At 33.9% G+C, this 17332-nt stretch overlaps 1 protein-coding gene across 7 annotated transcripts; it reads right to left on the reverse strand.

Annotated features, from left to right (window-relative positions):
- Nucleotides 1-802: 802 nt before the first annotated feature.
- LOC100814846 (serine/threonine-protein kinase rio2) lies at nucleotides 803-12392 on the reverse strand. 7 transcript variants are annotated; one of them, XR_005890837.1, is made up of 3 exons: nucleotides 11253-12371; nucleotides 9996-10135; nucleotides 803-2778 (listed from the first exon to the last, which is right to left on the reverse strand). XR_005890837.1 is itself a non-coding variant. In XM_003522154.5 (2 exons), the coding sequence occupies exon 1, from the start codon at nucleotides 12098-12100 to the stop codon at nucleotides 11258-11260; it is 843 nt and encodes a 280-aa protein (XP_003522202.2). In that variant the 5' UTR covers nucleotides 12101-12392; the 3' UTR covers nucleotides 9942-10135; nucleotides 11253-11257. The 7 variants fall into 7 exon arrangements, 1 of the variants encoding a protein (XP_003522202.2); XR_413514.4 differs by lacking the exon at nucleotides 803-2778 and adding an exon at nucleotides 4222-5373; XR_005890840.1 differs by lacking the exon at nucleotides 803-2778 and adding an exon at nucleotides 5466-5536.
- Between the last annotated feature and the right edge of the window lie 4940 nt (nucleotides 12393-17332).

Raw genomic sequence — 17332 nt, forward strand, 5'->3', positions numbered from 1 at the left:
CTTCATTTAATACTCTACGTCTAAGATTTTATTTTGCAGAAACATTCTCCTAGGATCTGTTGAAATCCTATGAAAAATAAATGAAATCCAAGATTTGAAAGTGTTGATCTTCATCAAAAGGCACATTCTGATGTGTAGACTTGCTCTAATTTCATGTGACTTTTCTGCTGAAGTGCTTATCATGCTAACCCACCAATATGGACTTGGACTTTTTGCATAAAGAAGGGATGCACATTTAATGCAAGCATTAAATGCCTCAACGATCATAATTCATCAGACAAAGAACTTAAGTGAAGAATCAATCCATTGAGACAACTGACATTTGAAGATGAAGGCTATAAATAGAAGAAGCTTTGAACAACAACACACAAAAGTTTCATTCATTCATTCTTCTGTAAAGTTTTATGTTAATTCTTGTATAGATCAGAAATCTCTCAAAACACTTTGTATATCCTAAGATAATATACTAAGGAGTTGAGTGTGATATCCATCTATAAGATGATAATTTTTTAAATTATTGAACAATCTTAAACAATAAATCTTGTTGATTTGTTTAGAACTATTAGTAACCTGGTAGGACAAAGAATACTATAACCTTTTTAAGTTTGTGAAACTTGGTGGGTTGCTAAGAACTAAATGTAGCCTCAGTGGCAAAGACGAATTAGTATAAATCATGTGTGTTTTTTCTTTACTGCTTTCCTTCGTTTTAACTGACAAATGATATAGATTTGTTTTTAGATCTTATATTTTTTTTGGTCTGTTGTGAAAATCTTTTCATCATCATATGATCAAGCTTTTCACGTATTCTATTATCTATTTTTAGCAAAATTCGTATTAGAAAATAACTCTTGTTTTGTTTTAAAAAAGGTTTAAAATTTCTTAAAACACAATTCAACCCCCTTCTTATGTTATTTGCCTCTACAACTACTGTGAAAGGTTTAAAAGGAAGGAGCATCATGAAGATTGTTGAAGTTATCCTAATGAGAGAAAACTTGAGTTGCATCTCTGTGTGAGAATGTGTCATTGTCGCTTCAACACCTCTTAAGTGAGAGTGACCCACTTCTCATTAGATCTTGTGTTGTGATCTTTTCATAGATAGAAGCGGGATCTTGTAATTTCCTAAGTGAAAATCTCTCTTGTTAGGAGAATCCATCTATGTGCAACCAAACACAAAATTCTTGTTGTAAAGGCCAACAAGTGGCTAGAAAAGTGGAAACCAGTGGTGTTACTTATCTAGTAGTCTGCTAGGTTTGAAGTCCAATGAGGTTGTAAACAAGTTGTTGAAATTCAATGGTTGGCTTGTCCAATAGTGATTGGATGTTAGTGGAAATTTCATCTTGAAGGATGAGGATTGAACATAACCCAAGGTTGTGGTGAATCATTATAAAAATCTTTATCACTATTTTCTTCCTTTTTCTCCACTTACTGCACTTGCTTTAATTGTTTAATCACATCAGTTTTTGGAAATCATTAAGCTTAAACACTCTTTTGGAATGAAACCTTTAACAAAAAATTTCTTTAAGACTTTATAACTAAGCAACTCCTTTTGAAACAAACATCTTAGTTGTCAAAACATTTTTTAGAAATTACATGCATTTTCGTTTTAAGCTTAGAACAATTCTTCATTCTGAACTAATATCATAATAACAATTTGTTTTCACTCGTGTTATTTTTGTCACTTGAATATGAACTAGTGTCTATTTAATAGTTAGTTTTGAATCTCTTTATCACTTCAATTAGATAAAATAAACACTTCAGGTAAAATAACAAAGTTGACAAATTTGGTGTTGATTTTTTTTAAGTCTCAAAGTTATTTAAAATTGGTCATTGATGACATTGGACTATTTGAATTAATGAAATGTTGATGCAATCCTCTAAAGGAGGGGAGCCATCACCAGAGTCACGGCTAGGAGACTCCAAGAAGATTGGGCCAGGAATGCAGGAGAAGGTCTTAGGATTCTCATGAGCCTTAGCGTAGATTTTGGGCCCATGACTAAGTATGAATCCACTTATTTTTGTACATATTAGATTAGGGTTTCATTATTTTAGGATTTCATAGTGTAGGTAGGGTACCCCACACGTTTAGGGTATCCTGGTAATGTAGGATTTTTCAGTCCTTGTATTTTAGGACACATAGACTAATTTTTGTATTAGGGATAATTTTGTAATTTCATATGCATTAAGTGCACATTAGATGTGTATGTTGGGAGAAAAATTTAATTGATTCGAGAGAAGCCCAATCCAATTAAATTTTGGACCAGCCTAAGGGGGAGGTGAGTGTTTGCTTGCTACACCCTATTGTCACTTCATATAGTTACACTTTATGTATGTCCTTCATGCATTACATGTCTCATGACACCTAAGCAAATCTTAGATTTGATATTGGATTAGTGGGATGAACTATAGCTGAAATTCACTAATCATAATTAGTTAGATTTTGGCTCCAGACTTAACTCTACAAATTCAAATTCAAGTGAAACCTCCAATTTTGTGTGACACTTAAGCTATAAATAGAAGTCTTGTGTGTGCATTTTGAAACTTTGATCATTTGAGAAATTAGACTTTAAAGTTCAGACTTCATTCTCCCGCTCTCCCTCTCCCTCCACTCATCTTCTCCTACCTTCAAGCTTTTATCCGTGGCTTCCTATGGTGGTGAGCTTGTTCTTGACTCATCTTCTCCTTGAAGTGACGTCTCCAATCACCTTTTCCTCCTTCTCCATTTCACTACCATTAATCTTCAAGAAGCAAATGACTCCATCGACGAAGAAGATTCAAAGCCTACAAGCTCAACATGGAGCTACATTAAATGTGATGAAATGGGTTGAAATAACATGAAACCTTAAGTTGTTTCACTATCTCGGTTATTTAAAATGGAATAAAATGAGATGGCAAATAAAGGAAAAGATTCCATCCTGTCACATTTGAAATCCTTCTTTTTGTTCCCTCCCAATTTGGGGAGCATCAACATATATATATATATATATATATATATATATATATATATATATATATATATATATATATATATATATATATATATATATATATCTCTGTGTGTGTGTGCGTGCGCGCGGGGGCGCGGGTGCGTGGGGGTGTGCGTGCGGGTGCGTGGGGGTGTGCGTGTTCATGTGCGTGTGCGTGTGCGTGTGCGTGTTAGTTTTATCAAATTACAATTTTATCCCTTTTAATTTAAATATTTCTCACACTTAACCTACTTGCTTCACACGGTCTTTTCTTATAATAACTAATCTTAAATTGCAAATTTTTTATTTTATCAAACATCATAACATTATGAGATTTTTTCTATAAAATCTTTGAGGATCATTTATATAATGTCGTTCCTTAAAGTATAAAATAATAATTTGTTATTATAATTTTGTTAACCATGGGTTATTTGTCCCTCCAATATGCAGGTGATTTTTATCGTAAAAAGTAGCACGTTAGTCAACAAATCAATATTAACAATAACAATTAGGAGTATTATTTATACTTAATTGATTAAGAAGGAAAACATTGAACCCAAGAAACTTAATGAGTCAGATTCTAATACTCGTATATCTTTTTTTTTATCATGTTATTAATACAAAATATTTATTGGATCTTACTTAAGGGAATCAAGTTTACTATTAACATGTTATTAATACAAAATTAATGACTCATACAGGAATCAAACATGTGATTTTCGCATTATTAACACAACACTCTAACCAACTAAGCTAATAGACTAATTATGTTATAAAATAATTAATGTCGTTATATGTAACACTAAATTTTTTAATGTATATTTAATGCGCATGTAAATTTAGATAAAAATTGGACAATCTATATGAGACTTACAGATTGACAATTCGTAAGCCCAATCTGTATCAATTTTATGAAAGGATAAAATGAGAATTTCGCATGTTATACTAGGTGTACCAACAATTGCATGGTGCACGTAATATCACCCAAACTAATATGAAGCCCAAAACTATAGGATTAACTATATTTTTTATCCATTAACTTTTTCAACTTTTCACTCCGAATAAAATTTTGACCAGTCTTAGTCCCTAATGTTTTGATCCTTCATCCTTTTTAATCTATGTCATTAAATATCATCATTAAGTGATGATATGACATTGATTTGAATATGATTTTATTACATTTTGTGGGTGTTTATTTTTCTAGCGGTTTAAAACTTTCAGAATTTGGTTGGATGAACTTTTAATTAAGTGTTAAATAATTTATGACGGCTAACAACGGCCATAAATTGTTGGGTGTTGATAGGTGCACCCAGCATTATTGCTAGTGCACCCAGCACTTAAGGTAAAATGACAAAAATACCCTTAATCTATAAGCCATTTAAGTTGATCCGTAAAAGCCTTACGGATCAACTTGATCCATAGAAACCTTACGGATCAACTTGATCCGCACGATTTACGGATCACCCTCACACACACCCATCACAAATGCAAAAAAAGTGCAGGGGCAGTTTTGATATTTTAATTAAATGCTGGGTGCACCAGCAATAATGCTGGGTGCACCTAGCAACACTCTAAATTGCTTCACTAAGGCCCAACTCTTCTCAGCCGAATCCCCAGCCGGTCCCAGAAACTCACTAGAGGAACAAATTAATGAAACGAATGATGCATGCTATTAAGTGAACAAAAGAGAAATACATTGATTGGAGAATCAAATTCAGATTTGGAAACGCTTATCAAATTCATTTAGTGGCTACTTTAAAAAGCAAATTGTTTTATGGGAACAAAAGGGAAACAAATTGTTTTTCTATTATTTTGCTTTCTGGGTTGAATTGGATTAAATATCAATATAGGAATGGGAGGAGAACAACTGATGATTAAAGTCAAGTTGTTAATTGGGAATGAAAGCACTGGTTTCTTTGAGGTCGTGGATCAAACAGATGCTGGGCGGGTGCATATGTGGGTAGTGTGTATGTTATTAAATTGAAGTGAAGCTCACAAAACAGATATCAGATCGGCATAAATGTTATGGGGGGTGGGAACGATTTCAATAATAGAGGAGTTGCATTTGCAGAATAAAATTGGGGGAGGGGCGGGACCGAATTTGCCAAATGTGGATGCCAGATAATAGAACTCTCACCCTCCGTATCAGTCTCCCTATACCCCTCATTCATTCTATCCCCATTCCGTCACCGTTACAGTTACAACCTCTGTCCGTCCTCATCCCCAACATGAAGCGAGGCGAACCCAATCACTTTGTTAAACTGGTTCAAAATATTCCTAAACAAAACACTCTACCCCCAACCTTTAACCCCAGCAAAAACGCTGCAATTCGTTGCTCCACCCCTCGAGATAATAGAACGGAAGTGATGTGTGATGCTAAATCGAGGAGCCAACGACGATGTCATCGGTGCTGCAAACGCGAACAACATTGTCTTTGTGAATTTGGAACTCAAGGATTTTATACTTGTTAAAAATAATAGTGGAACAATTTCGGGTGATTGATTTTTAACCACTAAACACTATTTGATACTTAATTAAAAGTTCATCCAACCACATCATCACTTAAATGGCCGCTACAAAACATAATAAAATAATATTAAAATCAATGCCACATCATCATTTAACAATAATATTAAGTGCAAAGACTAAAAAGGATGACGGACAAAAACAACAGGGTCTTAGTCAAAATTTTGTTTAGAAACTACAAAGAAAAAGTTAAAAAAGTTCAGAGATAAAAAAACATAATTAACCCAAAACTATAAGCACTATCTTAAAGGCAAAAGATCTTAAATTCAAATCTTGTTCACGTCTTTATACATAAGATCTAAGCTGGTAAAATCGCCACTAGTTAACAACTTCAAAACATTATCACTTCAGTAAAATATTTACAAAGTGATATCCAATTATTAAATCCTAAAAAGATAAAGATAATGATCTCCTAATAACAGAAAAGATAAAGACAATGATTGCCTAATAATAGAAAAGATAATGATCTCCTACAAAGATAAAGATAATAATCTCCTGCAAAGATAAATATAATGATTGCCTAACTCTTTTTAGTCTTTCTTCTACTTGATAGGGTGTGCCTCCCTATTTGGGAGGTCTACGTGACAAGAAAGACAAAAAAGAGTTATGCAATCATTATTTTTATCTTTTTCGAATACTATTGTCTTTATCTTTTTAGAAGATCACTATCTTTTTGTTATTAGGGAATTCTTATCTTTATCTTTTCCATTATTAGGAGATAATGATCTTTATCTTGTTAGGATAGTTGAGACTAAGATATTTAGTTATAATACTTAAGTGCCTCACACACTCACACTCAGCTTAAATGTATTTATATATTGAGAGTTAAAATGGATCTGAAGCAATGTGAAGAGTTGCCTGGTTGTCCCAATACAACTTCATTTGTTTAACTTCACAAAACTTCAACTCTCGAAGAAGTTGTTTGATCCAAACTAACTCACAAGTGGTTGTGGATATAGCCTGTATTTTGCTTCTGCATTAGACCGAGCAATAGTATTTTGTTTCTTGCTCTTCCAAGAGATAATACTGCCTCCAACGTCCAGTAGTGAACCTTCTATCTATGGGGCATCCAACCCAATCAGCATCACAATACCCAAAGATTTGAATATTTTCTTTGTCCTTATAACAATCCTTGTCTTGGAGCCTTTTTAATGTACCTAAGAATGCAAATCACAACCTTCCAGTGATCAACATGAGGAGCCTGCATGCATTGATTAACCACACTATTTGCAAAGGAGATGTCTGGTCTTATAATTGTGAGATAAATGGGTTTTCCTACTAGTCTTCTGTATCTTTTTGGATATGAGTATGGTTCATCTTGGTCTGTCATTAACTTTTGATTCTAGTCCATATGACTATCAATGGGTCTACAATTATTCATGCATGTTTCTTCTAAAATATCAAGAGCATATACTTCCTTTGAGAAACCACAATGTCTTCACTTGATTGAGCTACCTCAATACCAAGAAAGTACTTAAGATTCTCAAGGTCTTTAGTCTAAAAATGACTGGACAAGTATTCTTTCAGTTGGGAAATCTTAGCATTATCATTTCTTGTGATGCCTATATCATTCAAATAAACAAGATACACATTTTCCAGGAGATGTATGACAATAAAAAACTGAATTATCTACTTCACTTTGTTTTAGCCCAAAACTTTGAACAAAATGACATTTTCCAAAACCAAGTTCGTGGAGATTGTTTGAGCCTGTAAAAGGATCGACGAAGCTTAGAAACTAGACCAGATTCCCCCCAAGCAACAAACCAAGGAGGTTGCTGTATGTAAATCTCCTCATCTAATTCACCATGAAAAAATGCATTTTTATTATCCAATTGATGTAGGGGCCAATGACCAATAGCAACCATGGCAAACAAGAGTCGAATAGTAGTGATTTTGGCCATAGGAGAGAAAGTATCGCCATAGCAAGACCATATATATATCTAGGTATATCCTTTGGCCACTAATCAAGTCTTAAGACAGTCAACTTATCCATTATGACCAACTTTAAAAGCATATACCCATCTACAACCAACTTCCTTCTTCACAGGAGGAAGAGGAACCAACTCGCAAGCATGGTTATCGAATTGAGATTCAAATCGTGAATCGGAAGAGCTGTTTTACGAATCGTGAATCGAATTGTCTTATGAATAGTAAGATACAAGATCAATAAAATACATAGTATTTTAAAGTAAAAATAAGTGACATAAGCAAAATAAGAAAATATATCATATATGAAGCAAAACAATCAAAGTCATGAAAAAAAAAAACATAAAGTAGTGGCTACAAAAAGATCGACATCATCATCTCCAAGTCTCATGCTTCCTACGTCCTACACCCTAGTCTCATGCTTTCATTCATCAATGTCATCATCTCCAAGTAAGTAACTTCTATTTCCTACTTCCTAGTGTAACAGGAAAAGAACAAGCCCCAAGAGAGAGAAAAAGATGTTGAACACAGTCTTCAAACTAAGGGAAATAGGAGAGGAGACTTGAAATAGGACCAATAGGCAACGACAAGCAGGCTGGTGGCAGCAACACAACTTTCCAGTGACAGTAGAACCAGTAACTCAAGTATTTCCCGAAAACAATGTACAAACTCGAGACACAAAGGGTTACATTCAAACCCACCAACCAAACACGGAAGGAATGACAATCGGGGCCTAAAAGGGACAGGAGCCTCCAACGAGCACTATGGTGGTGGTCCGGTGACATTACAACAATGGATGATCAGTGGGTGAACTGCACGCGCCTTACAAAGCTGCATGTGGGACTGAAATAGAAACCGCGACCACTTGGGTTCTTCCTCACTCAGAGAGGCACTCCAGATCTGGTGTTCGCCAAAAAATATGGTGGCGGCCGGTGTCCAGAGATGGCGGTTGGCAGCAAACAACAGGCAGAGTGGGATCAACCCGCTCTGATGCCAAGTTGAGACTACGATATTTGATTATAATACTTGAGTGTCTCACACTCACAAAGTTGAAATGTATTTATATATTGAGAGTTAAAATACAAGCTGTCTCTATGACGGATGACTACAGCAGAGAGAAAAGACAACAAAATATAAAAAACTACATATATAAATCTAAAACATTTAATTAGGATATTTATCAATTACTCTAATTATAATTGGGATTGACGAAGGGAGGCAGAAACTATATATAGGAGATAATATTTAGAAGGGAGGGGGGAAATATTCGGAAATTGTTTAGGAGGTTCCAGGTTCCTCTAATTACCTGAGTTATATTGTTTCTTTTATTTCTTTATCATCAATAATAAATCAGTTCTGCTCTTTCTTATTAAGTTCTTGGTTCGGGTTCTATCACTCACGTAGACTTCCCTGATAGGGAGGCACACCCTATCACTTACTCATTCAAATGTTGTCAAAAAGCCATCCCAAAAAAGAAATCATAGAAATGGAAAACATGAAATGGCTTAAGGTTAGATGGCCATTGCTGCATATCAAGGAATAAACTACATGACAAAATACCAGAAGGGTTGACCAAAGACGTTAAGAGAAACACATCTTTCAAATTAGCAAGATAAAAATAAATGGCGATAATGTCAAGACTTCTTTGGTATCTGGAAAGTTTGATCATAGTTGGTACCATATTAAAACTAGTTAGACAGAACATCAATTTTGTCATGTCTCTAGTTGTCTTTGAGCTACAATAATCAGCAATATGCAAGAGTGATACTGAAAAAATCTTAATGAGGAATTTTTTACCATTCCTCATTAACAAGTGCAATCTATAGACAAAATGCAGAATATTTTTCTCGTGGGGGGTCCTAGAGGAGTGAAAGCAGCAGCCATTTGACAGGAGAGGAAAATAGGTGGGTTAATGGAGGCTCAAACCACTAACAGCATCATTACGCCCTAAAATAACTTTTTCCAGCAAAAGCACAAGATGCATAGGAAAGTAACATAATCAACTACTAATAACCTTGAACTCCAGTAAAATATATTTAGAGATATATATCACTCCTGCACATGCCCCTATATACTTTTCCAACTAATTGGTTCCAGACAAACATAATTACCTCTAAGATTTGAAACTATCATAGGCTCGTAGAATCTATTGAGCTATTGTACAGAATTACAGGTCACAATATTGACAGCGAAGATAAAAGTGTTAAATTTAACATGACCCTTCCTTTAAAGTGATAGTTTTCTGGTATATTTGTTTCAAGCATTCATCTTAATAGATTTTTTCCATAACGAAGTTTAATATAAAAAAAGAAACCACATCCCACGTGCATATTAAGAAGATCAGTATGCAATAAAAGGGAAATTCATGTAGCAGCATGATAGAAACTTGATTAGAAATGGAAGAAAAACAGAAATTCTTTATTCTGACCTATCACAAACTTTCAAACTTAGCATAGATAAGCAGCTATTTTATAGTAAAGAACTTTTTCATAGGGCTCAATTAATAAATAGAAGAAAAAACAAATATTGTAAAGAAATCATTTTCATTATAATCAACTAATGCCAAAAAAATTAACTTACCCTAATTGAGGTGAGTAGTAAAGACTTCAAATGCAACAATAAATAGAATAAATAACTTGCAGCACAATCTGCAACTGGTTTTGTAGACTCTTCTGTTATGGAAACCATCAGAGCTTATTTCGATCATTATATTTCACAACCTGCAGGCAGATAAACCATGTCACCGTAAATCCATAAACCAGGTGAACAAAAACAATAGACAACAAAAAATAATTAAGAAGGTTAAATATGTTTTTGGGAATAAATAATACATGTATGAACAGTGTAAAAGTCATTTACATAACATGTCATCTGATCACAAACAGCCATGAATGATAAGTTTATTCACTTTTATAATAACTACCCACATGTGTTGCGTCAGGAATGATTTCTAATTCGTTGACAATATTTTTTTTTAATTGAGAGTGCATACCTATTAAACTCATGTTTTAAGCTCCCCAAATACAGAAATTTCATTTCCAATCCCTAAGAAAACCATCTCTTGACCCTTCATTTACAGAAATGCATCATATGTGGCTCCTCTCCTTCCTTCTCACTTCTCACTTAGTTACAGGGATTACACCTGACACCATGGTTCTAATTTGCAGTTGGGTTTTCACTTTTCAACTTACAACACAACCGTATCATGACTGCAATTGTGGTGGTATCAGCTGCATTTTCCCACAATGTCAAGGATCGCGATGAAACCACAATCACAACCACAATTTAGAACCATGCCTGACACATTTCCATAAACAAGAGACCAAACAAAAAAAGAAACAAAAGTGAAATTTCCACTAAAACCATCTCTTGATCCTTCATTTACAGAAATGCGTCATCTGTGGCTCCTCTCCTTCCTTCTCACTTCTCAATTAGTTACAGGGATTACACCTGACACCATGGTTCTAATTTGCAGTTGGATTTTCACTTTTCAACTTACAACACAACCGTATCATGACCGCAACTGTGGTGGTATCAGCCGCATTTTCCCACAATGTCAAGGATCGCGATGAAACCACAATCACAACCACAATTTAGAACCATGCCTGACACATTTCCATAAAACAGAGACCAAACAAAAAAAGAACCAAAAGCGAAATTTCCACTAAAACCATGTTTAACCCTAATTTAAAATGAGTAAATAGTGTATGCATTGATTATCATACAATCACATTCTGTCATGTATAAGTGGTACCTCTTATAATAACTTTTTTCCACTGACAATATAGAACTTAAACTCAATTAAAATTACAATTTAGAAAGAAAAAAAAATGAAACCTTTTTCAGTTTTGTTGAGTAATCTTGACCCTCTTGCTAGACCCAAACGCCTTACCAATGGAATCAACGATCCTCCTTTGTGATTCCAGAATCATCTGGATCCGCTTCTTCTCCATCTCCAACCTACACCGCTCCGTCTCCTTCATCATCTCCATCTTCAAACTCTCCATCCCAATAAACCTCTCCGCGAAAACCCTCATCTCCATCGACAACCCCAAAACATCGTCGTCTTCATTCTCATTCTCCTCCTCCTCCTCCTCCTCCTCCTCCTCTTCTTCTTCTTCTTCTTCTTCAACAACAACAACGTGCTCTCTCAAAAACCCTCTGTCGTTGCTTCTCATTCTCACAGGTCTCTCGCTGAGGATACAGTTAATACTCTTCGACTTGATGTTAATGAAACCCTCGTCGCCATCATTGTCGTATTGATCGTCGATGGCGTCGTCGTCGTCTTCGTCTTCTTCTTCGTCGCTGTATAGAGGAGCAAGGGCGGAGATGGGGAGGGGGCCGCGCTCAAGGTCATCCATGAGGGCGTTGTACTGCCACGCGCCGGGGCGGAGCGCGTCGGCGGCGGAGTGTTGTTGTTTCTTCTCGGCGCGATGGCGCTGGCGGAGCTTCTCCATCTTGTGGCGGCACTGAAGGGCGGACTTGGCGGGGTGGGCAAGGTCGTAGCCGCAGCGTGCGGCGACGACGACGGCGACCTCCTCCCACTGGTTGTGGCGCAGTGGGCCCCGCTTGAGGGCGTACCACTTCTCCTGGTAGGCGCGGATGAGGTGCACGGTCTCCTGGTGGGTCCAAGGGATGGGTTGTGGCTTCTTCGTCGATGCGGCGTCGTTTGGGGGGGTCGCCATTTGATAGATGAGAGAGAGTGTGTGGTGTGTAAGGAACAAAGGGTTGTTGTTGTTGTTGTTGTTAATATTATTCGAGTGGGTGTGTGAGGTTGGGGTTGGGTTGGCTGTGAGTGTAAGGAAAGGTTTTGGTGGGTTAGGTTGATATTTGGTGGCGCGGGTTGGAGTGGTGGCGGTTAGTGGAAGGGTAGTAGGGAGGTGGTGGGGTGATGGTGGATAGTGACATGCTGGGTGGGTAAATGCGCCAGCCTGTGCGAGACTGCAACTGTGCCACAACTCTCATGTTTATTTTTAGGTTTAATAATGTCAAAGGATTTACATTTTAATTATTACATCTACCCTTGCTTTGGTTGGTTGAGTTAAAATTGTTAAGAAAGAAAAATAAATTTTAAAAAATTTGTGAGTATAATACTCTTTTATTTTATTTTAATTGAAATATTTTTTTAATTTATTACATTTCATCTCACTCAATCAAATTCATCTTTGAAGATTATTCGTTTTAATTTTAAAAAATTATACTTGTATTTCTTGAATCTTTTTTCCAAATATATAACACTATTTTTTTTATACTAGTTTTTCTTAATATTTAAAAACATTACAATGACACATTTTATATATTACACTAGTCTTTTTTTTTCAAATTGTAACACTACTTTTCTTTTTTAAATAAATTCTTTTTAATATAAGAATATCTTGATTCTCAATTAGTCCATCGGGGTACACAAACATTTGAAAAAAAAAAGAGTGGGTTGTGCAAAATTGAGTTGTCTATTTCTAAGTTAGGGTTTTCAAAATCTAACATTGAATTTGAACCACTAGATAAGAGTGACACTAATGATCCCGTCTATTCATGCAAGGAGAAGTTGATGGGAAAGGCATGTTGTTATCTGTGGTACATAAAATTTTATTTAGACAATCTTGAGAGACATTATTTAGATAACAAGGAGATAGTAAATTAAGTTGCATACTAGATCTCAAAATGTTGATATTGTTATAAAAAATAATAAGTTTTGACGAAGTTTGAATTCTTGATGAGACATATAAAACCATGAGATTAGAGAGCACTCAGAATGGAGTTTGAATTCAAATTCAAAATAGCATTGTAGCAGTTGATGAAAAGGAATACGTGAAGACATTTGAAGCCATTAGATTTAGTCAATTTGGAATTCATTGTACTTGTGTCAAAATTTGATAATTCAATCGTTAGTAGTAGTTAGATTATAAATAAAGACCTCCGACAACCATTTTTGTTAGATTATAATATGTGGAGTGATTTCCATTTTACTTGCTAAATTTGCTAAGGAATATCAGGCCGGTCACATAATAAGAGATTATGCAAGAGAGGAATGTTTCGAGGACCCATCTCTAAGCCCAAAAGTTGTTTGGGTTACCCATGTATCTTGCTTCACTCCCCATCACAATGTCATCATCTTTGATCCACCAAATGATGAAATGAAATATCATATGAAGTCACTTCATTTGACTGCTATGGTGGAAGACCAGGTTGTTAACAAGGTTTTAGTGGACGATGGAGTATCATTCAATATTATGTTGAAATCTATGCTAAGAAGGTTTGACAAAACTATTGAGGATTTTATAACTCATAACATTGTTGCATCAAACTTTTGTGGGAAACCATAAGGTTTCAATGGAGTCATTTGTTTAGATGTATTTGTTGGAAGTAAGAGAAGGCCCACTATACTTCTAGTGGTTTCATCACAAACCGGTAAGGACGTGGACAGGTTTTTTCGTTGGGACTCCAAGAAAGCATTTTTACTGATCAGTAAGGCACCATTGAAGAAATATAACTTCTTCACAAGCATATTCAAGCTTCATGGCTCAAATTTCAACCTATAGGGTTGATAGTTTGAACAAAATGGCTACTGTGGATGAAAGTGAAAAGAAGATGGAACTGAAGCTATCAAAGAAAAAAATGAATGAAGAAAAGGAACTAAAGTGCTCGAAATCAAAAAATAAAGAAAAATCAAAAGAAGAAAATTTCGAGTAGAATGGTGAGAATATGAAACTAGACTGTATTTATGATAACTCACGATTATGATTTGAGAAACCAATGTCCCTAGATCTGAAAAAAGATGGAGTCACAAGTTCCATTAGAGGAAACCAATTTGTGGACTGATGGAAATTGAAGACCTACTTATGTTAGTAAACTGCTAGATTATGGGCTTCAAAAAAACATTGTTTCTTTACTGTAGGAGTTCAAGGATTGTTTTCATGAGATTATTACAAGATGCCTGGACTTAGCAGAGATTTAGTGGAACATAGGCTACCTATTTGTGAAGGAAAGAAATCAGTGAAGCATGTACCAAGGAGATTTGCTCCTAATGTCATGAAAGCTATAAAAGCAGAAATTGAAAGGCTATTGAATGCTAAGTTCACTACTAGAAAAAATGTTTTTAACATTGCTACTTTAACATCAGTTTTTGATAAAAACCGATGTTAATAAAAGGGCAGTGACATTTTTGTAAATAAACTGATTTTGTTAACATTAGATTTTAAAATACAGTGTTAATTGATTTTTTTCAACATTGGTTTTTCAAAAATCAATGTTAACATCACCACGTTAAAATTGGGCTTTAATGTTAATGCCAGTTTTTGTAAAAACCAATGTTGTCTTTTCCCTATTATTGTCCCATCTTTTCTAACCCACTCTCTCTCACTCTCATTTCAATGTCACTCTCACTCTCTTATTGGCAGCTTCTTTGTGGTCACCCTCCTTCTCGCTGCCACCATCCTTCTCTGCCTGCACCACCTGCCCTTCTTAGATCTAAACCCCCCTCTCCGCCATGGATGTTAGCTGGTCCTCTGACCCCAACCTTATCAAGATCTCCTGGGACGAAGTAGTTTGACAATGTGTTAAGTTAGTAGTTCGACAATGGCGAAGTTAGGGTTTTAGGAATGAAGCTCGTGGAGAGTGGGGTTGAGAGCGCGCGATAGCAGCCTCAACTCTGTGGTTTTCACTCGCAAATCATACTTTAGCCTCTTCTTCTCTGCGTCCAGCAACCACGGACAACAATATTGAAAGAGGTAACATCTAAGCCATCTCAAAAGAGGTAACATCTAAAAGAGGTAACATCTAAGCCATCTCTATGAATTAAGGTATGATTAGTATTTCCATTTAAGTTATTTTTGTGACTAATAGAAAATGATTGTTGAAATTGTTTGATTGTGTTTAAAATGTTTAAATAACTATATTTAGTTTTAATTTTAAATATGTATGATTAATTGAATTTTGTCTGAATTGATTAATGCTTGAATTGCTTATGTTTTGTTTCTAAGATGATTAGATTCTGTTGAAAAATAAAAAATGTTTTGACATGTTAGAATAATTGAATTAAGTAAATAATTACCATGATATGTGTTGATGATCGTTATTTGATACTTAAAATTTAGTGTTTAATTAATCGATTACAATAGAACATACTTAGTTCTATAAATTGAAGATAAGTACAAAATTAGTTGATTATGTTAAAATTTATTATAATTAATTAACTATATTTAGTTTAAATAATTTCAATATACATGATTGATTTTTTGTCTTTGGTAATTGTGTCCAAGTAGTTGGAAGTTTGAAAATTAAAATTTGAAAGTTATTGGAAGTTTGAAAATTAAAATTTGGAAGTTATTGAAAGTTGAAAATGGAAGTTGAAAGTTGAAAATGGAAGTGAAAGTTATTGGAAGTTGGAAGTTGAAAAAGGAAGTTACTGGAAGTTGAAATTTAAAATTTAAAATTTAAAATTTGAAATTTGAAATTTGAAATTTGAAATTTGAAATTTGAAATTTGAAATTTGAAATTGAAATTTGAAATTTGAAATTGAAATTTAAAAATTTGAAATTTGAATTTTTTTAAATAGATTGTGCATAGTTAATTGATTGTTAATTAAATTTAATTAATTTGAAATGTTTGATGATTGATTGTGTTTGAGAGTTATTATGATTTTTTTTATTATATTTAAAGGTTATGTTGATTAAGATAGTGAATATGTATTTTTTTATGGGTGCAAAATAGTTTGTTTTAATGTATTTCTGTTATGTGTTTAAACTTGATTATCTTGTTTACTTATTTGGTACTTAGGAAATTATATTTTGAAACTTTATTAGTACTTTATTTTCTAAAAATTTAAAACTTGTTAGTTGCTTTATGTGTTATGGTTCTACTTGGTTATTTTTGATGATTTATGACTTATTTGATACATATGTTTTAATTATGATTTGTGAATGATTTTTTATCTTGTTTGATTTTTATAAGTTTTTTCTTTCTTGTATAAATACATTTATTGTATGTTTATCCATTTATGTATGATTTGACATGATTGGATTTTTGTCAAAATTATATTGATATGCTAAAATAATTGAGATAAGTAATGAGTTATCATATATGTTTTCATAACTAATTTTTGTTACTTAGAATTAAGTTTTGATTCTCTGATAATAGATTTAGATTATAATTATATTTTGTTTTTAAGCCTTGTATTTGGCTATGTTTTTATGACATTTGAATACTTAGTATTTCTTTTAATACTTGATTAGTATGACTGAGCATGATGATTATATTTACTTGCTCTTGGTTGTTTATGGTTATGAGTTTTAAATTCAATTATTTTGATGATATATGACTAGTGGTATGTACTTTTATTTGGTTATTATGAATGAATTTCTGGATTATATGACATTCTATGAAATATTATCTTTCTAAGTTTGATGAGTGGTTAAGTTATCTTGTTTGATTGTTTTTCTATTCTCGTGTATGATTAGTCATTTATGTATGTTTTATAATTCTTACGCACTTGGTATCTAGAGATCATGTTCTAAAAGGTGATGTTGTTTTAGAATTTGTAGATACTAAAAATCAACTTGCAGACATTTTCACAAAACCACTAAGTAAAGATACCTTCTACAACATTAGAAGAAAATTAGGACTGCTAGATGCCAATGACTTATCCAAATAATCTATATTATTATGACATTTGAACAATTTATCATTTCTTTATTTGCATGGTATGTTTGAACAAATATGAATTATGTTATTTGACTACGTGGTTTTTATATATATTTGATCTATTCATGTTTCTTGCTTCATGATTGGTTTATATTTTTCCATGATTGTTGTGTGAATGATTAGTTGTATTTGTATGTTTCATACTTGTTACGCACTTTGGCTTTTTGTTGATGCCAAAGGGGGAGAGAAATAAGGATTAAATCAAGAACTCACATAAG

The sequence above is a fragment of the Glycine max genome, chromosome 3 (genome assembly GCF_000004515.6).
Source record: "Glycine max cultivar Williams 82 chromosome 3, Glycine_max_v4.0, whole genome shotgun sequence".
Classification (NCBI taxonomy): domain Eukaryota; kingdom Viridiplantae; phylum Streptophyta; class Magnoliopsida; order Fabales; family Fabaceae; genus Glycine; species Glycine max.